General features: G+C 37.9%; 1 protein-coding gene across 1 annotated transcript; it reads left to right on the forward strand.

Moving 5' to 3' along the window:
• The first annotated feature begins 12,430 nt into the window (after positions 1-12,430).
• On the forward strand, positions 12,431-17,162 carry LOC140537714 (protein shisa-2-like). Its single transcript, XM_072659911.1, has 2 exons — positions 12,431-12,707; positions 16,654-17,162. Exons 1-2 carry the CDS (start codon positions 12,431-12,433, stop codon positions 17,160-17,162), a joined length of 786 nt encoding a protein of 261 aa, XP_072516012.1.
• Positions 17,163-22,314: the final 5,152 nt, after the last annotated feature.

Raw genomic sequence — 22,314 nt, forward strand, 5'->3', positions numbered from 1 at the left:
CTCCTCTCCTCTCCTCTCTCTCATTTTCTCTTCTTTTCTCCTCTCTTCTCTTCTCCTCTCCTCTCTTCTCTTCTCTTCTCTTCTCGTCTTCTCTTCTCCTCTCTTCTCTTCTCCTCTCTTCTCTTCTCATCTCCTCTCTTCTCCTCTCTTCTCTTCTCCTCTCCTCTCCTCTCCTCTCTTCTCTTCTCTTCTCTTTTCCTCTCCTCTCCTCTCCTCTCCTCTCCTCTCCTCTCCTCTTCTCTTCTCTCTTCTCTTCTCTTCTCTTCTCTTTTCTCTCTCTCTCTCTCTCTCTCTCTCTCTCTCTCTCTCTCTCTCGATGTGCTCTGCCTGACGCTGCTGATCCTCTGTGATGTGTTTAGATATTAATTCAGACACTTTTCAGACCCACAATTGGAGCCAGTGTGTTTTTACAGAAATCATCATTACCTCCAGGGCCCTTTCAGCTGCATTTACAAATCCTGAATGGCTTTAGTGGGTAGGAGCCTATGGCCATTCCCACATCCCTTAGGCGAGAGTTCTTTCAGCCTCAAAGGTTAATGCTAACTGTATGGCTGTTATCCTAATTAGTAAAGCTAACGAGGTCATTAGCAGCTGAGCAAGAGTCAATCACATTCTTCTGAATATTACCCAGGTCGGGGCTTTGGGCTTATTCTAATGGTCTTAAGTCCAGCACTGAGGTGTTTGAAAGACCAGCTGCCCCATGGGGTGACCATTGCTTATATTATGACCTGTATATTATTAGCTCCTATTCATAATTTCCTATTATTAATGATTATTCATCTCCGGCCACTGTTCTTTGCATATTATTAATCATCAAGGTGTTAACTCAAACTTATTAGCCCCTAAGAGCTTTGTGTGATCAGTGGGAAATTTAATAATTCAGGAATTTAACATGTAACACACAACACACAGGATATATCATATAGTTTATTCTCTTTAATGCTGCTCGATAAAAGCCTGAAAACTGAAATCATCTTAAATGTAGACCATATACCAATATATCACAATATGAGATCACGGCAAAATGTTCGTTTGCCACCCAAATTCCAAAAGCGTTCAGACAGGGGCAACCAAAGGCTGGAAAAGTAAGTGGTGGTATTAAAAAACAGCTGGAGGGTCAATCTGCAGCTACTTCCCATGGCTGGGTGTAAAAAGAGCAGTTTAGAGAGGCAGAGCAGAGAAGCAAAGATTTTTTGTGAAACTGTGAAGAGTTATAGAAGAGATATCCCACCATCTACAGTACATCCTCGAAAGATTCTGAGAATCTGGAGAAATCTCTGTACACAAGGCACAAGGCCGACAGTCAATATTTGGATGCTCTGGATTTTTGGGTGCTCAGGTAGCACTGCATAAAAATAAAAAAAAAACAGGCCTGATCCTTTACTGAAAATTGCTGCACTTCCAGAAATCACTGTCTGTGAACACAGCTGGCAGTGGAATCTACAAATGCTGGTTAAAGCTGCATCATGCAAAGAAGAAGCCACATGTCAGCACGGTCCAGAAACGCCACCATCTTCACTGAGCCAGAGCTCATCTCCTTTTGATTCTGTCCTGCAAGAGCAGAGGATCCATCCAGCTTGTTTGCATGCATGGTATAGGTTTGCATTAGTGTCTATGGCGTGGGCAGTCTACACATCTGGAGAGGCTCTATTAACGCTAAACTATATACAGAGGCTTTAGAACAACACACGTTCCCATCCAGACAACATCTCGTCCAGGTAAGGCCCTGTACATTTCAGCAAGACAGTGCTAAAGCACCCACTGCTTCCATCACAACAGCATGGCTTTACAGAAGAAGAGTCCAGGCCAGATCTTTCACCAATAGAAAGCATTTGGTGCATCATGAAAAACATAAAATCTGATAAAGAAGACCCAGAACTGTTGAGCAGCTTGAATCCAACATCAGACAAGAATAGGATGATGTTCCTCTCCCAGAACTCGAGTCAATATTTTTCAGGAGATGGTAAAACGTCTGACTTTCAACATGTTCTGTTGTGAATAAAATACGGGTCTAATTGGGAAAAGAATTGGGGTTGTACTGTAAATAATTTACTTTAGTGAAATTATCGTGTACTATAATTCATAGTGGATACAGGATCATTTACAGAGCTTACTGAATACACTGTAGAAAAAACCTGGATGTGGTCACAAGCTACTAAACTAAACTATTCAACTCAAAGAAATGCTGTGAATTCAATAACGGTTTATTTAGATAATTTCTGAGGTGAATAAATGCAGTTCAGGTGCTTTTTTTTTCTTCCAAATTTACTAAAACTATTTTTAGCAGTTTAATATCATGTAGATACTGAACAATTCATAGTGGATAATAAATAACCTAATAGTACAAACTAAAACTTCATAGCAGATACTGAGTAATTTATAATATATACTTACTAATTCATAGTAGTTGCTCAGTAATTCTTAGTGGATACAGAATAACTCATTGTAGATACTAAATACTTTATAATATATACTGACAAATTCATAGTAGTTATTGAATTCTTCATAGTAGACACTAAATACTTCATAATATATACTGACTAATTCATAGTAGTTATTGAATAATTCATAGTAGATACTAAATACTTTATAATATGTGTACTGACATTCATAGTAGTTATTGAGTAATTCATAGTAGATACTAAATACTTTATAATTTATATTAACTAATTCATAGTAGATACTAAATACTTTATAATTTATATTAACTAATTCATAGTAGATACTAAATACTTTATAATATATGTACTGACATTCATAGTAGTTATTGAGTAATTCATACTAGATACTAAATACTTTATAATATATGTACTGACATTCATAGTAGTTATTGAGGAATTCATAGTAGATACTAAATACTTTATAATTTATATTAACTAATTCATAGTAGATACTAAATACTTTATAATATATATACTGACATTCATAGTAGTTATTGAGGAATTCATAGTAGATACTAAATACTTTATAATTTATATGAACTAATTCATAGTAGATACTAAATACTTCATAATATATACTGACTATTTCATAGTAGTTATTGAATACTGCATAGTAGATACTAAATACTTAGAAGTTATAGAAGATATTTGCAAATGTATAATACTGGAAAAATTATAGCGGATGCTGAATAATTCATTGTAGATATGGAATTACTCATAGTAAATGCTGAATAATTAAGTGTAGATGCTAAATGATTCATAGTGGATACTAAATAAAATAAAAGAAAAGAAATGACTTGTGATTATTCATATAAAGTTGCAATATTCTCTTAAAAGTGGTAAAAACTGTGACGTCCAAAGGTTGAACACAGATCTGGCCGTGGGAGAGGGTGGTGATTTGTGGGCACTGAAAGAAAACGGGTTGGTCCTCTTCACAACCCCACACTGCTGACGTCACACGCTGAGTATAAAACTCAGGCTGGAATTCATTCCGCAATCTGTAGCGCAGTTTGGATGGCAGTGAGCAGTTCAGTGTATTCTGGTAATTCTTCACTTCAGGAAAGTTTTAGGAGCTCGCTGGAGAAGGAGGTGCTGTAGATGCATCACTCAACCAGACAGCCACACCTGACCAGAGGAACATCTGACAACTCCTTCTGTTTATTTCTCTCCTCCATGAAGCCACTGATGGCTGGTTTATCCTTCTCTGCTCCATCTCCAAGATCTCTTCCTTCTTGTCTTCTTGTCCTTTTCCTCTGTCTCTCCTCCTCTGCCCTGGTCTCCTCCAAACCACTGGACTCCACAGTAAGTACCAAGGACCACCCTGACCACTACAAGTGGTGGTGGTGGGGGGGGGGGGGGGGGTCTTCTCTATTTCTTCTCTAAGCATTCAGGAAAGTTCATTTTAAAGAGCAATGCCTCTCCCCTCTCTTCTCTTCTCATCTCTTCTCTTCTCTTCTCCTCTCCTCTCCCCTCTTCTCTTCTCTTCTCTTCTCTCTTCTCCTCTCCCCTCTTCTCTCCTCTCCTCTCCTCTCCCCTCTTCTCTTCTCTTCTCTTCTCCTCTCATCTCCTCTCCTCTCCCCTCTTCTCTTCTCTTCTCTTCTCTTCTCTTCTCTCTTCTCCTCTCCTCTCTTCTCTTCTCTTCTCTTCTCTTCTCTTCTCTTCTCTTCTCCTCTCCTCTTCTTTTCTCTTCTCTTCTCTTCTCTCCTCTCTTCTCTTCTCTTCTCCTCTCCTCTCCCCTCTTCTCTTCTCTTCTCTTCTCTTCTCTTCTCTTCTCTTCTCTTCTCTTCTCTTCTCTTCTCTTCTCTTCTCCTCTCCCCTCTTCTCTTCTCTTCTCTTCTCTCTTCTCCTCTCCCCTCTTCTCTCCTCTCCTCTCCTCTCCCCTCTTCTCTTCTCTTCTCTTCTCCTCTCATCTCCTCTCCTCTCCCCTCTTCTCTTCTCTTCTCTTCTCTTCTCTTTTCTCCTCTCCTCTCCTCTCCTCTCCTCTCCTCTCTTCTCTTCTCTTCTCTTCTCTTCTCTCTTCTCCTCTCTTCTCCTCTCTTCTCTTCTCCTCTCCTCTCTTCTCTTCTCTTCTCTTCTCTTCTCTTCTCTTCTCTTCTCCTCTCCTCTCCTCTCCTCTCCTCTCCTCTCCCCTCTTCTCTTCTCTCTTCTCTTCTCTTCTCTTCTCTTCTCCTCTCCTCTCCCCCCTTCTCTTCTCTTTTCTCCTCTCTCCTCTCCTCTCCTCTCCTCTCCTCTGCCCTCTTCTCTTCTCTTCTCTCTTCTCTTCTCTTCTCTTCTCCTCTCCTCTCCTCTCCTCTTCTCTTCTCTTCTCTTCTCTTCTCTTCTCTTCTCTTCTCTTCTCCTCTCCTCTCCCCTCTTCTCTTCTCTTCTCTTCTCTCTTCTCCTCTCCCCTCTTCTCTCCTCTCCTCTCCTCTCCCCTCTTCTCTTCTCTTCTCTTCTCCTCTCATCTCCTCTCCTCTCCCCTCTTCTCTTCTCTTCTCTTCTCTTCTCTTCTCTCTTCTCCTCTCCTCTCCTCTCCTCTCCTCTCTTCTCTTCTCTTCTCTCTTCTCCTCTCTTCTCCTCTCTTCTCTTCTCTTCTCTTCTCTTCTCTTCTCTTCTCCTCTCCTCTCCTCTCCTCTCCTCTCCTCTCCCCTCTTCTCTTCTCTCTTCTCTTCTCTTCTCTTCTCCTCTCCTCTCCCCCCTTCTCTTCTCTTTTCTCCTCTCTCCTCTCCTCTCCTCTCCTCTCCTCTCCCCCCTTCTCTTCTCTTTTCTCCTCTCTCCTCTCCTCTCCTCTCCTCTCCTCTGCCCTCTTCTCTTCTCTTCTCTTCTCTTCTCCTCTCCTCTTCTCTGCTCTTCTCTTCTCTTCTCTTCTCTTCTCTTCTCTTCTCTTCTCTTCTCTTCTCTTCTCTTCTCTTTTCTCCTCTCTCCTCTCCTCTCCTCTCCTCTCCTCTGCCCTCTTCTCTTCTCTTCTCTTCTCTTCTCTTCTCCTCTCCTCTTCTCTGCTCTTCTCTTCTCTTCTCTTCTCTTCTCTTCTCTTCTCTTCTCTTCTCCTCTCCTCTCCTCTTCTCTTCTCTTCTCTTCTGTTCTCTTCTCTTCTTTCCTCTTCTCTTCTCTTCTCTTCTCTTCTTTCCTCTTCTCGTCTCTTCTCTTCTCCTCTCTCTTCTCTTCTCTTCTCATATCTTCTTTCTTTCCCTTCTGTTCTTTGTTTGATCTCGTCCCCGTTTTTAATCTGTTGGGAGTTTTTGGAGTAGGAGTTTTGTCAGGTGTTCCTTCAGCTCTGAAGGTCTTATGATCTTTTGCTTTGTTGAACCCACCCATTCATAGCTTCCTTAGCACTAGCAATGGTCCCAACACTAGGAGGGTAAGGATGTAACACATGTCTCCTCCGATACAAGCAAGGCCAGACCCCGCCTCTTTTCAAACTGCTGGCGATGCAACATCGCAGGGCAGCCAACATGCTCTGAGAAAAGTCCCGGTTCCTTAGCTCCACCAGCACCCTTGGAGAGAGCAGTGCCAATCATGCTCTAAACAGCTAAACAGTGTTCAATTCAATATAAAAAGCCTAAAACAGCTGTCCAAATACTTTCGACAGGTACTGTGTAATATCTCTCTCTTTCTGCAGATTCTGGATGACCTGTTTGGTCTGAGTGAGGAGGCCGTCAGGCCTTTGGTCCAGGCTAACGGTAGTGAGGGATCAGCTGAGGCATTATCATTGCGAGACCAGAGGGACGTTTCTAAAGAGACAGACCCCGTGAATGCTATGGAGCGAGGGGTGGAGCCTGGTCAAGTTTGGCCACGCCTACTGCTAGACATCATGGGCCACCAAAACAGGTTCAGAGGGAGAACCAAGAAGAACATGGGGCAGGGCTGCCTGGGGAACGAGCTGGAGCCCATCGGAGAGGGAGGGAGGTGCTGAGGAGAGGTAAAGTCCGATGGTTGATTGAAAGAGATGTTGGCTGTTCTATTGGTGGACAAATGTAATCGATTTAGTAGTGCAGACTTTGCATCCCCAGAATATTCAAAGCTCCACCCCTCACATTCTCTGGCCCTGCCCCATACCACACTCCCACACTCCCATCCCCACAGTCCCGCCCCATACACCACAGCTTCGCCACTAACAAACCATTACCACTCCTCCAAAACACCACAGCCCCAAACCAGCATGGCTACAAACAGTAGCAACCTGAAGGTTGTCCATTTTTACACATTTACACTGTTCAGATTTCATTATCGATAGCTACGTTAGCTTTGTGGCTCCAGTGAAAATTAAAACCCTCTATAAATTGTTTAGACTATATAAAGAGATATATCTGAGATGAGAACACACACACATGCACATACATATCCCCCAGTACAGTGTTCAAAACTGAGCAGTTAACTGTTCTGTAGTCGGTTAGCGTGGTGGATAACCACACCACCCTCTCTTGTGACAAGCTAGGGTGTTCCTCAATTGTCTGACTGGGCAAGTTCACCACAATACACCAATAAGAGCTCTTAAACAAGACTCCTACCCGTACATTCTCTTACCTGTGTAACATGATTCACAGGTAATTCACTCTGGATAACAGCCTCAGATAAACGCTGTACTTTTTCTGTGTTTTCGTGCTAGGTGAAGACATCGCAGATGAAGAGTGACAGGTCATTTGCAAGTGACCTTTTTTATTGGAAGACGGACAGTGTCAACATGAATGTATTCCTTAATAAAGTGCATAATCTCACAATTACAGCAAATAAATAAATATTTGTAAGAATTGTTTGAAATCTTGTTTAGCAAAAACTTTATCACAGCAGAACTGGACGAGAGGGTTTGAGCTAGGGTTCCTGTGCGTAACCAGTTTCATTGTTTCTGTGGTGCAAAGTGACCATATCTAATATCATATCTAATGTTTCTCAATATATATCATAATTGTAGAATATCATACAATTGTTCAGCTTATTTCTATGCATTTGTGTCTCGTTTTAGGTCATTGGGTCACAAATTGACATTGAAATGCCTGGAAATATATTTAATAATAATGTAATAACTGTTACAACAATCTCATAATGAGAAATAAGAGACATATTAATTACATTTAAGATATTTACTCTTAATATTTTATATCTCTGGACATGTATGTCCACCCATGGCCTGCCAGCAGCTAAAAGCACTATTACAAACTTCTATTACCAAAGAATCACCCCACCAACTTCTACAGAACTCCCTGTAGTTAGTCAGTAGTCTAGTCTAGCTCCACTTCACATACAGCAGCACTGTGTAGATCTATAACTCCAGACTATCTCCATCTGGTTCCACTCGCACTACCAGCAGTGCAACACACACTACTAACACACTCACCACCACCAGGTCAGTCAGTGTCACTGCAGTGCTGAGAATGACCCTCCACCCAAATACTACTACAGTCCGCTCTGTGGTGGTCAGTTCTGTGGGGTCCTGAGCATTGAAGAACACCCAGGGTGAGAGGAGGAGGCTGATAAGAGAAACAGATGGAGACAGTCTGGAGTTATAGATCTATATACACTGCTGCTGTACGACCAGTGGAGCTGATAGGATGGACAGTGTAGAGTGTAGAAACAAGGAGGTGGTGTTAATGTTGTGGCTGAAACAGTATGTTTAGCATGCACTTATGATGTGAAGTTGCAAAACACTGGACAATAGATAAGGTTACTGTGATCTGGCCTTTGGGAGTACAGTGCCGGGGCTGTGCTGGACTGTGCAGCGGGCAGTGATGTTTGTGGTCATGTGTTAGATGTGTTATCAGTGCTGTGAGCGGCCGCATGACAGTGATTACTGACTGACCAGACAGAGAGGAGAGTCAGTCTCTACTGCTTTACTTTCATCTGAAACTCTGACCGCAGATTGAGGCTCGACAGCACGACCAATGAGTAGCGGCACGTCTGCGGATACAGAGTCTTCAATCCATACGTTAGGTAAGTCCAGGGCTAGAGTTTGTCGTCCAGCGGAGTCTTCAGCTCTTTATGATGAATCCTTCACCATACAGCCAATCTCTGCATCAGCTCAGTTCAGTCATTCTGTGGTGGTCAGTCCTGTGGGTGACTGACCATTGATGAACAGGGTGAAAGGAGGCTGATAACAGTATTCTGATTGATACAGTCTGGAGTTAGAGAACTACACAGAGCTCCTATATGGTCAGTGGAACTAATGGAATGAACAACGGAGGTGGTGTTAATGTTATGGCTGATTAGTATATGCTAACGAAAACGAAAGTGTCCTACAAATTAAACTCTAAATGTAATCTATAGCCTAATGGGCCAAACTTTAATAAGTCATAACCAATGATTTTGCAAAACATGTTATTTGGTGGAATACTACTTATATAGTGAAATATTACTTAGATATTATTATTAGTGATGTACTTATACCGAGTTAACATTCAGCTTGATCTTTCTGAAAGTAGTTAAACTCAGGATTTATGACATAATTTATAATCATTTAATTCATAATAATAAGTCATAACTTAAAAAAAACTATTTGAAGTACAGTTTTGAGAAAAAATTAGCAAAATACATTTTGCAATGAAGCGTAAATGTTCAGCCAAAATCTAAATAAACTGGCACTTTTAAACTTAACAATCTAAAAAAAAGGGAAATACTATTTCACTGTAACATTAGTAATGAAATACATTGAGGCTGACTCATTTACAATGTATCTACGTATGTAATGATAAAAACAGAGGTTTAAAAGTAACAATCAATTAAAATCTAAGCAAATAAGAAAATGAGGGAGGGTGGTATATGGACATTTTTATTTAAAAAAATTATTTATATAAGTATATAGTATATAATTATATATGAATACATTATGTATATATTCCAAATATATTATAAAGCATATATTTAATATTTATGGTAAAAAAAAATCGTACAAAAAAAAGTTACATATTATATTATTAAAATATTTTTGTTAAAACTGAGAACTAAAACAAATACATTTGAAAATGTATTTAATAAAAATACATTTATTAACCAATTTCCTATTTGCTAAATTTATGTTGAAATGTTTATTTTTAACAGATACTTTTTGGCCCATTTTCATACATTACATTGCATAAAATATAATAAATAGTAATACAATTAAACTTCAGAGCAACTATAATAATAAGTGACCAATAAAACTGTAACCAACTTAAAGTATTAATAAAACAATTATTTAAAAATGTCAATTAACTAACAAAATTAATATAAACTAAAACCATGTCAGGCTGAGTGTAGATGTTTAGAAAGTAAAACATTTGAAACGCTGGACTGACTAACTGTCCTTAAATGAATTCAAGCTCACAGCTGAAGCTTAAACAGATTACATTTCAAAGATGAAAGATTCAGTGTAAAAATATCTAAAATAATTCAGTCTGTGATAATATGCTATGAGGAGATTTTGTGTGTACTAACACTAAATTAAATCATGAAATGATTTGCCATGTAATGGAATGAAATTGTATGTCCTGTAATACTAAACGATGTTGCTTTACATATGAGGTGTCACAAAATTAAATCACTTTAAATATGATATGCAAAATTAAGTCACTTTAAATTACTTACTTAAGTCACTTAATTAACTCACTTTACGTGTAAGATGTCACACTAAATTATGTCACCTTCAATGTCACACTACATAATGTTACTTTACATGTGAGGAGTCACAAAATTAAGTCACTTTTCATACGATGTAATTCAAAATTAAGTCACTTTAAATGTTGTCACATTAAAATAAGGTACTTTATGTTAGATTTCAACAAATTAAGTCACTTAATATATAATTTCACACTAAATTAAGCAACGTTACATACAATATCAAACTAAATTTTCAACTTAAATGTGATCTCACCTTAAAGAAGTCACTTCACATGTAATATGTCACTAAATTAAGTCACTTTACATATGATATACAAAATACAGTCACTTTATATGTCATGTCACACAATACTTTACATGTGAGGTGTCACAAAATTAATTCACTTTACATATGATGGCATTAAAAATGAATTGTCATTTTAAATGTCACACTAAACTAAGTCACTTTACATGTTAGACTTCAACAAATTAAGTCACTTTCTATGTAATTTCACACTAAATTAAGCAACGTTACATGCAATATCACACTGAATTGTAACCTCAAACGTGATCTCACCTTAAATAAGTCACCAAATCACTTTACATATGAGATGTCACTACATTAAATCACTTTACATATGATTATGTATGATATACAAAATTAAGTCAACTTAATAAGATGTCACTAAATAACATGTCACACTAAATACTTTACATGTGAAAATATGATGACATTCAAAATAATTATCATTTTAAATGTCACACTAAATTAAGTCACTGTACATGTTAGACTTCAACAAATTAAGTCACTTTATATGTAATTTCACACTAAATAAAGCAATGTTACTTACTTAAATGGGATCGCACCCTACATATGTGACTTTACATGTAATATGTCATACTAAATTACTTTACATGTGAGATGTCACTAAATTAACTCACTTTACAAATGATGTCATTTACAATTGTCACTTTATATGTCAAACTAAATTAAGCAACTTTACATGCAGTGTCGTACCTCATTAAGGTACCTGTCACACTAATTAGTGTAACTAGTGTGATGTAACACTAACTAAGCCACTTAAAATGTGATGTAACACATTAAGTGATGTTAAATTTGATGTCACTAAATTGTCACCTTAAATGTGATGTCACACTAAATTAAGTAACGTAAAATGTGAATGATCTTAAATGTGATGTCACACTAAAGTAAGTCACTTAAAATGTGAGTGATCTTAAACGTGATGTCACACTAAATTAAATCACTTAAAATGTGAGTGATCTTAAATGTGATGTCACACTAAAGTAAGTCACTTAAAATGTGAGTGACCTTAAGTGTGATGTCACACTAAAGTAAGTCACTTAAAATGTGAATGATCTTAAATGTGATATCACACTAAAGTAAGTCACTTAAAATGTGAGTGATCTTAAATGTGATGTCACACTAAAGTAAGTCACTTAAAATGTGAGTGATCTTAAGTGTGATGTCACACTAAAGTAAGTCACTTAAAATGTGAGTGATCTTAAATGTGGTCACACTAAATTAAGTCACTTAAAATGTAAGTGATCTTAAATGTGATGTCACACTAAAGTAAGTCACTTAAAATGTGAGTGACCTTAAGTGTGATGTCACACTAAAGTAAGTCACTTAAAATGTGAATGATCTTAAATGTGATATCACACTAAAGTAAGTCACTTAAAATGTGAGTGATCTTAAATGTGATGTCACACTAAAGTAAGTCACTTAAAATGTAAGTGATCTTAAGTGTGATGTCACTAAAGCAAGTCACTTAAAATGTGAATGATCTCAAATGTGATGTCACTAAATTGTCACTTAAAATGTGAGTGATCTTAAATGTGATGTCACACTAAAGTAAGTCACTTAAAATGTGAGTGATCTTAAATGTGATGTCACACTAAATTAAGTCACTTAAAATGTGAGTGATCTTAAATGTGATGTCACACTAAAGTAAGTCACTTAAAATGTGAGTGATCTTAAATGTGATGTCACACTAAATTAAGTCACTTAAAATGTGAGTGATCTTAAATGTGATGTCACACTAAAGTAAGTCACTTAAAATATGAGTGATCTTAAGTGTGATGTCACAGTAAAGTAAGTCACTTAAAATGTGAGTGATCTTAAATGTGATGTCACACTAAAGTAAGTCACTTAAAATGTGAGTGATCTTAAATGTGATGTCACACTAAATTAAGTCACTTAAAATGTGAGTGATCTTAAATGTGATGTCACACTAAAGTAAGTTACTTAAAATATGAGTGATCTTAAGTGTGATGTCACAGTAAAGTAAGTCACTTAAAATGTGATATCACTACATTAAAACACTTTTGAAACATCAACAATTAGACACGTGAACAGGGGTGACCAAACCTCTGCACTCAGTTGTACATGTGGCCTGTTAATTCATATATTTATCACAATCAGGATGAGAGGTGTGAGTGCGGTGGGTCATCTCGTGTCCGTGGCAGTGACTGTACTGGTCAGTGTCAGTGGAGAATACTGCCACAGCTGGATGGACTCCAGGGCGCAGTGGAGGGATGGATTCCACTGTCCAGAACAAATGGATAAGAGGGACGCGGTGCTGTGCTGTGGTCACTGTGGTCTGCGCTACTGCTGTGGAGACATGCGAGCCAGACTGGACCAGGGAGCCTGCACTGACCACAGCAGAGGACAGGAGACGCACAGCAGTGAACATACAGCAGGTGATTCAAGATATTAATGTTATTAGAGCTTCATACTGGATATTAATGTTATTAGAGTTTCATACTGAATATTAATGATATTAGAACTTCATACTGGATATTAATGTTATTGGAGCTTCATACTGGATATTAATGTTATTAGAATTTCATTCTGGATATTAATGTTATTAGAGCTTCATACTGGATATTAATGTTATGAGAACTTCATACTGGATATTAATGTTATTAGAGCTTCATACTGGATATTAATGCTACTAGAGCTTCATACTGGATATTAATGTTATTAGAGCTTCATACTGGATATTAATGTTATGAGAGCTTCATACTGGATATTAATGTTATGAGAACTTCATACTGGATATTAATGTTATTAGAACTTCATACTGGATATTAATGTTATGAGAACTTCATACTGGATATTAATGTTATTAGAGCTTCATACTGGATATTAATGTTATTGGAGCTTCATACTGGATATTAATGTTATTAGAACTTCATTCTGGATATTAATGTTATTAGAGCTTCATACTGGATATTAATGTTATGAGAACTTCATACTGGATATTAATGTTATTAGAACTTCATACTGGATATTAATGTTATTAGAGCTTCATACTGGATATTAATGTCATTAGAGCTTCATACTGGATATTAATGTTATTCATTTATTTAGGTTATTAAGTAATGTTAATAAATGAATATTCATTTAATAAAACCCCTATTCTGTATTTTAATTTGATAAAATCTTAATTAGATATTAATGATATTAGAGAATTATACCGCAAATTAATGTTATTAGAGCTTCATACTGGATATTAATGTTATTAGAACTTCATTCTGGATATTGATGTTTTTAGAACTTCATACTGGATATTAATGTTATTAGAGTTTCATATTGGATATTAATGCTATTAGAACATCATACTGGAAATGAATGTTAATAGAACTTCATACTGGATATTAGTGATATTAGAACTTCATATTTGATATTAATTTTATTAGAGCTTTATACTGGATATTAATGTTATTAGAACTTTATTCTGGATATTAATGTTATTAGAACTTCATACTGGATATTAATGTTATTAGAGCTTCATACTGGATATTAATGTTATGAGAACTTCATACTGGATATTAATGTTATTAGAACTTCATACTGGATATTAATGTTATTAGAGCTTCATACTGGATATTAATGTCATTAGAGCTTCATACTGGATATTAATGTTATTCATTTATTTAGGTTATTAAGTAATGTTAATAAATGAATATTCATTTAATAAAACCCATATTCTGCATTTTAATTTGATAAAATCTTAATTAGATAATAATGATATTAGAGAATTATACCGCAAATTAATGTTATTAGAGCTTCATACTGGATATTAATGCTATTAGAGCTTCATACTGGATATTAATGCTATTAGAGCTTCATACTGGATATTAATGTTATTAGAACTTCATTCTGGATAATAATGTTTTTAGAGCTTCATACTGGATATTAATTCTATTAGAGCTTCATATTGGATATTAATGTTTTTAGAGCTTCATACTGGATATTAATGTTATTTGAACTTAATTCTGGATATTAATGTTATGAGAACTTCATACTGGATATTAATGATATTAGAACTTCATACTGGATATTAATGTTATTAGAACTTCATACTGGATATTAATGTTATTGGAGCTTCATACTGGATATTAATGTTATTAGAGCTTCATACTGGATATTAATGTTATTAGAGCTAATATTAGTTATAATATTAGAACTTCATTCTGGATATTAATTTTATTAATTTATTTAGTTTATTATGTGATATGTTAATAGATGAATATTAGTTCAATAAAACCCATACTCTGTATTTTAATTTGATAACATCTTAATTTGGGATATTAACTTCATAAAAATGTTTGTTTCATGTAATTTAAGTTAATTCAAATTAAATCTCCTTTGTTTTATTTAGTGTTTATATCATTCTGGTTATCTATTTTATAAACTCTAACTCTGCATCATAATAGGTCATTCCTGTGAATAAAATAAACTGTTCATTTTAGTGAGATTTTAGTTTTTGTAGGCCGTTAAGTGTTTCAGTGTCAAACCTTAAACCTGTAATGGGGATAAACACAGCTGTACCTGCACATATGTGCATCTTCTCTACTTCCTCCATTTTGGTTATTTATAAGTATATGTACTGTTGCTGGGACCTGACTGCAGCCCAGGTCTAGAGTTCAATAAGCTGATTTAAATTCATTAGGCCTCAAACTGCTTCCTGACTAAGTTGGTAACAGTGCACTTCCCCTAAGGAGGAATTCCCCGAGAGCAATCCAACTCTAATTAACAGAGAAAAATGTGTCTCTGCTACCATTCCTCAAACATCCCCACCTCCAGGAGGACCTGGCCGTGTTGTTGACTGGACACGGGTTTTGAGTTTAAGCTGAACACGGTGCAGCACGCTGATCATTTACACACAGCTCAGTTTGTTTTTGCACAAATTAAATTACAACAATAAAGAGGTCATTCAGACCTGAGTACTGCTCGGATCCTCAGAGGAGCTTCATCCGGTAAAGGCAAAACCATGTATTTCTCATTTAACTCTTAGTGAACTGGACCATTTCATTGCTCCTAAGCATTTCATTGCTCCTCTTCTCTAAAGAGGCAAGATCCTATAGCGTTCAACTGAGCTCCACTTCTACGCTTTGTTTAGGTTTATTTACCAAAAACCTCAGTACCAAACTGTCTTTATCCCTTTGGAAATGAGAGAGGCTGGTTTACTGTGCCTTTAGGACTGATCTTTGTAAATGAGCACTGTTGTGATTGGCTGCCCTGTAATACCTTTTTGTATTGAAAGTAGTTCTAGACTAAAAACACTGCTTAAAGCTTTAGCTTCAATACTGCTATACTATATACTATTTTATACTATTGTGCTATATGCTATATTGTGCTACTGTACTATATACTATTTTATTCTATTGTTCTATATACTATTTTGAACTACTACATAAAACAATTTATTATGCCATACTATGTACTATATTACACTACTATACTATATACTACATTATTCTATTGTACTATATACTATATTATTCTGCCATACCATATATTATATTATACTATATATTATATTATACTACTGTACTATGTACTATATTACACTACTATACTATATACTTTATTATTTTATTGTACTATATACTATTTTATACTGCCATACTATATATTATACTATATACTACATTATACTAATGTACTATCTACTATATTATGATTTTAAACTTCTGTACTATATACTATATCATGTTACTGTATTATTTACTATATTACACTAGTATACTATATACTATATAATACTACTGTGCTATATACTATATTATACTATTATAATATACTACTATACTACTAGAATATACTACTATATTCTATTATACTACATTACCACATACCACATTATGCTGCAATACTATATTATACTACTACACTATATACTACATTATATTACTATACTATATTCTATTTCTATACAATATATTGTACTATTGTGCTATATACTATATTACTCTAGTACATACTATATTATACCACTGTACTATATACTGTATTATACTACTATACAATACACTATATTATACCACTGTGCTATACACTATATAATACTACTGTGCTATATACTACTGTATATAATACTACTGTGCTATATACTACTACTGTGCTATATGCTATATAACACTACTGTGCTATAGACTATATAATACTACTGTGCTATATACTATATAATACTACTGTGCTATAGACTATATAATACTACTGTGCTATATACTATATGAGACCACTCTGCTATATACTATATAAGACTACTGTGCTATATACTATATAATACTACTGTGCTATATACTATATAAGACTACTCTCTCTCTCTCTCTCTCTCCCTCTCTCTGTTTGCAGATTTACCAGTCTACGCACCCTTCCTGATTGTGATATGTGTGTTTGTGGTCTTCGTCCTGTTGGGTTCAGTGGTGGCTGTCTGCTTGAGCCAGAAGCCCCTCCCCCCAACACGCTCCAGCCAGTCGCCAGCCCAGGATACCCTGCACTCACCCTCGGAGGCCCCGGAGACCCTGCCCATGACGGCCAGCACCGGAACCTCCTGCGGCTCTTCATCTTCACTCTGCCCCATCAAAAGCGCCCCCCAGGGCCAGAGTGGTCATCCTCCAGCAAGACTGGAGAGCCAGCAGCAGCAAGCTCTGCCCCCCTGCTTCCCCCAGACACCAAACCCTGCCTTTCATCGGACCATGACCTTACCCACAATGCTCCACCCACTTATGTTCCCCAACAACATGCTGAACTCCTATATGATTCCCATGCAAGGTCTGAGACCATACCGGTCAGTGCCCTCTCCATGCCCTCCTAATACTGGCACCAGCCTAATTCAGAGGAGCAGTGATGTCATTGTGTGATAGACATGGACAGGGCTGGACAGATTCAGGTGTTTATTAAATACCCGGGTTTATTAAATACCCGAGTATTTGTGTATTGGAGTCTGATGTTTCTGTCAATTGCTGTACTGGAGGCGGAGAAGTTACAGCTGATGAGTTCAAATTATTATGAATTGTTTTCTATTGAAACAATTTGAGTAATTCTGTGGAAAGTGTGGAGTCTAAACCTTCATTCCATACACATGCAGTTTTTTTACTGTGTGTTTCACAGGAAGACGATGAGCAAGAAAAACAGGGCAGGATAATAAGGATCTGTAAAAGTATAGAAATGAAAAAGGTTGCAGGGAAGGTCAATAGAGACAAAAAAACTATGTTGCAGGACATTAAAGAAATGAAAAGGGTTGCAGGACAGGACAGTAAAGAATGTAAACAAGTGAAAAAGGTTACAGGACAGGTGAGTAATGAGTTTAAAAAGGTTACAAGACAGCACAGTAAGGAGTTTAAAAAGGTTACAAGACAGCACAGTAAGGAGTTTAAAAAGGTTACAAGACAGCACAGTAAGGAGTTTAAAAAGGTTACATGACAGGTGAGTAATGAGTTTAAAAAGGTTACAAGACAGCACAGTAAGGAGTTTAAAAAGATTACAGGACAGCACAGTAAGGAGTTTAAAAAGGTTACAGGACAGTAATGAGTTTAAAAAGGTTACAGGACAGTAATGAGTTTAAAAAGGTTACAGGACAGGCGAGTAATGAGTTTAAAATGGTTAAATGACAGGACAGTAATGAGTTTAAAAAGGTTACAGGACAGTAATGAGTTTAAAAAGGTTACAGGACAGGACAGTAAAGAAATTAAAAGGTTACATGACAGGACAAGACAGGAAAAGAAGTCAAAGGAGAGTTGCAGGACAGGACATGGATAGTTACAGGACAATAAAGAAACAATTCAAAACAATTCAACAGGGCAGGACATCAAAGAAATGGAAAACGATGGCAGGACAGGACAATAAAGAAAGGTTATACGACATGAAAGTAAAGAGCTAAAACAAGTTAACAGGGCTGGATAGTGAGGAAGTTCAAAAAGATTACAAGACAGGATAGTAAAGAAATTAAAAAGGCTTCAGGATAGGGCAGTAACAAGTTTAAAAAGGTTGCAGGACAGCACAGTGAATAATTTAAAAGGTTAGAGGACATGATAGTATAGAAATTAAAAGGTTAAAGGACATGGCAAGACATGACAGTTGCATGGCAGGACATGAAGGAAATTAGAAATAGCTATAGGACAATAAGGAACTGAAGCTAAAAGAGCAGGACAGTAAATAAATGAAAAAGGTTACCAGGCAGGACAAGACATTAAAAAGAAAAGTCAAAGGAGAGCTGCAGGGCAGGACATGACGGTAATTCAGAATAGTTACAGGACAGTAAACTGAAAAAAATAACAGGGCAGGACAGAAGGAAATGGAAAAATGCTACAGGACAGTAAATAATTTAAAAGGTTAAGGGACAGTAAAGAAATGAAGAAGGATACATGACAGAGCAAACAGGAAAACAAGTCAGGAGAGTTCAGGACAGGAAAAGGTCTAGGGCAGGACAAACAGGGATCAAAGTTACAGGACAGGAAAAGGCCTAGGGCAGGACAAACAGGGATCAAAGTTACAGGACAGGAAAGGGCCTAGGGCAGGACAAACAGGGATCAAAGTTACAGGACAGGAAAAGGCCTAGGGCAGGACAAACAGGGATCAAAGTTACAGGACAGGAAAGGGCCTAGGGCAGGACAGACAGGGATCAAAGTTACAGGACAGGACAGGACATATTAGAAAATATTAAAGTTTAGGACAAGATGATGAAACACCATAGGTTAGGTTAGCCATTAAGTAAGGGGATAGGATAGGACAGAACAGGGCATGGCAGGGCAGTATATATAAGAAAAAAAACAGGACAAAAGACAGGACAAACAGGTATCACAGATTTGTTTGGTGATGGAAAAGGCCTACATGAAATGCATGACAACAGGAAAAACAGAAAAAGCTATAGGACATGGGACGACAGGAAACAAGGCACAGGACGTGACAGATCAGGTCAGGTCAGGTCAAGTCAGGACAGGACAGGAGCATGCATAAGGACGGGACTAGACCAGACAAAAGTTACAGGACAGGAAATGAAACTTATAGGACATGAATAAAGCTACAGGACAGGACCAGAAGGTCTGGTTAAAAAGGCAATGGGTGGAGTTATGGGGACAAATGGTGTTATATGGGGAACAGGTGGGGTTGTATGAGGAACTGGTTTGGTTAAATGGGAAATGGGATATATTGGGAATGAACTGGGTTGTATGGGGTAATGGGTTTGGTTATATGGGAACAGGTGAGGTTGTACTGCAATGAGTTAAAGCTAAAGACCTATTTTTAATTTTGTTGCTTTTAAATATTTTTTAACTTTGTTGATGATAATTATTAGTCTTTGGTGTGTAAATATTTTTTTTATTTTTATTCATATAAATATTGTTATTATTTTTAAAAATGTTACTCAATTACTCAATTTTTTAGGAGAAACCCTGAAATGCCTGAAGCCCCTCCTCCCTAATCTAAGGTCCTATAAACACTATCTCTGCTTCTTCACATGTCCTGTCATCTATCATTCCTGGCTCCACTTATCCGAGGGGGGGCTGGCTTCCTACAACACAGAAGAAGCCACCTGTACTCCAGCCTAAACTCCTCTGAGACCCCGCCCCCTCTCTTTCAGTCTCCTCCCAACTCATCATAAGCAAAGTAAAGATTACCTACTTACTTACTTACCACACAGCAAATAGTCACGTTCAACAATACACTGTATTAAAGCATCTTTATTAAAGATGTTTTTATTAAATCTGTATTTTTAATGGATTTCAGTGGTTTTTAATGGTTTTATGATCAGTCATGAAGGCCAGACGAACATCATATTCACATGTAATGCAGCTTTAAAGCACAGTGTCCTCACATCACGCGTCCAATAACCTTCACAGCTGCCCTGCCTTGCTTTGACATTGGGATATATTGATCTGAACATGTTTGTGCCCAGCAGGGGGGTTATATGGGTGAGCTGAGGGGTGGTGGGGGCATTACAGGTTGCTGGGGGTGTTTGGAGTGCGAACCGGAGTCTTTCTGTCTGGGTCAGCGTCACAGATACACAAATAACTGCAGAGATAATACGTCTATAATTACGTATTATATTGCTGAATTGCATGTATGTTCATGTTCATGTAAAATTCAATGACATCGTGAACAAAGAGATGTGTGTGTCCAGGTGTTTCCTGTGTGTCAGAGCTCTAAACCCCTCTGCCGGGCCGGAATGGATTACAGTATTTGATCCTCGGGTGGTAAAAGCTCATATTGCCATTAGAAGTGGATTGTCACACCCCAGTTGCCATGCAGTGACCTACTGACCATCTGTCTGCGTTTAGACGAATTGGGCTTATGCTGATGATCAGTGTTAGTGTCCCCTTGGGGTTACATGGGGGTGGGTGGGGTTATATAGGAATTAGCCTGGGTAATGGAGTAAATGGAGTGTGAGGTTAATGGGGGGTGGGGGTTAGTGGGTAATGGATGGGATTAAATGAGAAATAAGTGGGGAGACATGAGAATAGATACGTGTATGAGGAATGGGTGGGGTTACATAGGAATTGCTAGGGCAATGTAGAAAATGTGGTGTGGTGTATGAAAAAAGAGGGGTTAGATGGGGAATGGCTGGGGTTTTGTGGGTGCAGGTGGATTATGAGGTTCTATTGGAATCGGTGTGGTTAAAAGGTGGGGAGGTTGTATTAAGAGTGAGTGGGGTTATATATTATATTGCCTGCAGTTATAAATGGAATGGGTATATACAGAAACAAGGTGGGGTTATATGGGAAAGGAGTGGGTTATGTGGAGAATGAGTGAGGTTTCATGAAGAAAGGGTGAGGCAGTAGGTTGAGTTATATGGAGCACAGGTTTGGTTAAATGAGGACTGGATGGGGTTATATATGTGTGTAGTTAAATAGGAATGGGTGGGGTAATAAAAGGAATGGGTGGGGTTGCATGGTGAATGGGTTGGATTGTAGGGGCTGATGGGTTGGGTTCTAGAGGAATAGGTAAGGTTGTATTGGAATTAGTGAAAAGGTTTGGTTATAAAGGTAATGGGTGGAGTTGTAAGGGGATGGGTGTGGTAAAAAAGTGTGGTTATGGGGAATAAGTGGTGTTATATGAGAAATGGGTGGGGACGTATGGAGAATGGGTTTGGCTAAATGGGGAATGGGTGGGGTTATAAAGCTAGTGTGTTTATGTGGGAATGGGTGGGGTTATATAAGTAATGGATGGGGTTTTAAAGGGAGTAGGTGGGGCTCTGAAAGGGAATGAATGGAATAGGAATAAAGGGAATGGGCTATATTGGGAATAATAATAATAATAATAATAATAATAATAATAATATTGATCTATTGGTAAGTTTGTAAAGGTAAATCACCCACACACCTGCACCTGCTCCTCTCTGTAAACCTGGCTGAACTCCTCAGCTCCACTCTGATTGGTCCCCTAACTTTAATCTGCGACAGAAAGACAGCTCTTTAGACCTGATTGGGTCGTTTGGCTGCCATTCAGACTTCCAGGCCCCGCCTCCCTTGTGGCGTCAGGGCAGAATGGCAGCGGGCGCTCCTCAGTCGCTCTCTGCGTAAAACAGGAGTTTAGGTAAGAGCGCGCGCTTCATTTCTGCACACACTGCTGTCTGTGAGTCTCTCTGCTGAGCTTCAGGACTGGACGGTGGGGTTCTTCGCTGCTCGTGAGTGAAGATAGCAGGGGGTCGGGGGGGAGGGGGGGGTGCGAGGGTTTGGGTGAGGAGCCTCATGCGCGGCGGGTTCAGGGTAATAACGGCGTGGTTGCGCGCGCCAACACTTTCTGATTGATATCCAGGCGTGAGGTGTGACTTTCTCAGTGGATGATTTCATATGATTTATGCTTTATTAAACGAGCACGAGAGTCTTTAGGTGTTCAGACTCGCGCGCCTTGTTCGTCCTGTGCGCTTTTGCGCACTAATCGCTTGTGACGGTGCTGTAGGAAAAACGGCTTAAGCCCTGAGGGACCAGAGGAGGCCAGCGGGGGCGCGTGCACGTTCGTGTTACAGTGAAAGCGCGTGTCCGCTCCGTCAGGTTGCGTTCTCCTTATAGGACGCGC

This window comes from Salminus brasiliensis, chromosome 1, assembly GCF_030463535.1.
Source record: "Salminus brasiliensis chromosome 1, fSalBra1.hap2, whole genome shotgun sequence".
Taxonomy (NCBI): Eukaryota; Metazoa; Chordata; class Actinopteri; order Characiformes; family Bryconidae; genus Salminus; species Salminus brasiliensis.

What these genes read in the sequence shown, in the direction of transcription:
- LOC140537714 (XM_072659911.1), top strand. Translation starts at nt 12,431, where the DNA reads ATGAGAGGTGTGAGTGCGGTGGGTCATCTCGTGTCCGTGGCAGTGACT. An exon ending in CAGCAGTGAACATACAGCAG is followed by an intron (nt 12,708 to 16,653) that starts GTGATTCAAGAT and finishes CTCTGTTTGCAG; the next exon opens with ATTTACCAGTCTACGCACCC.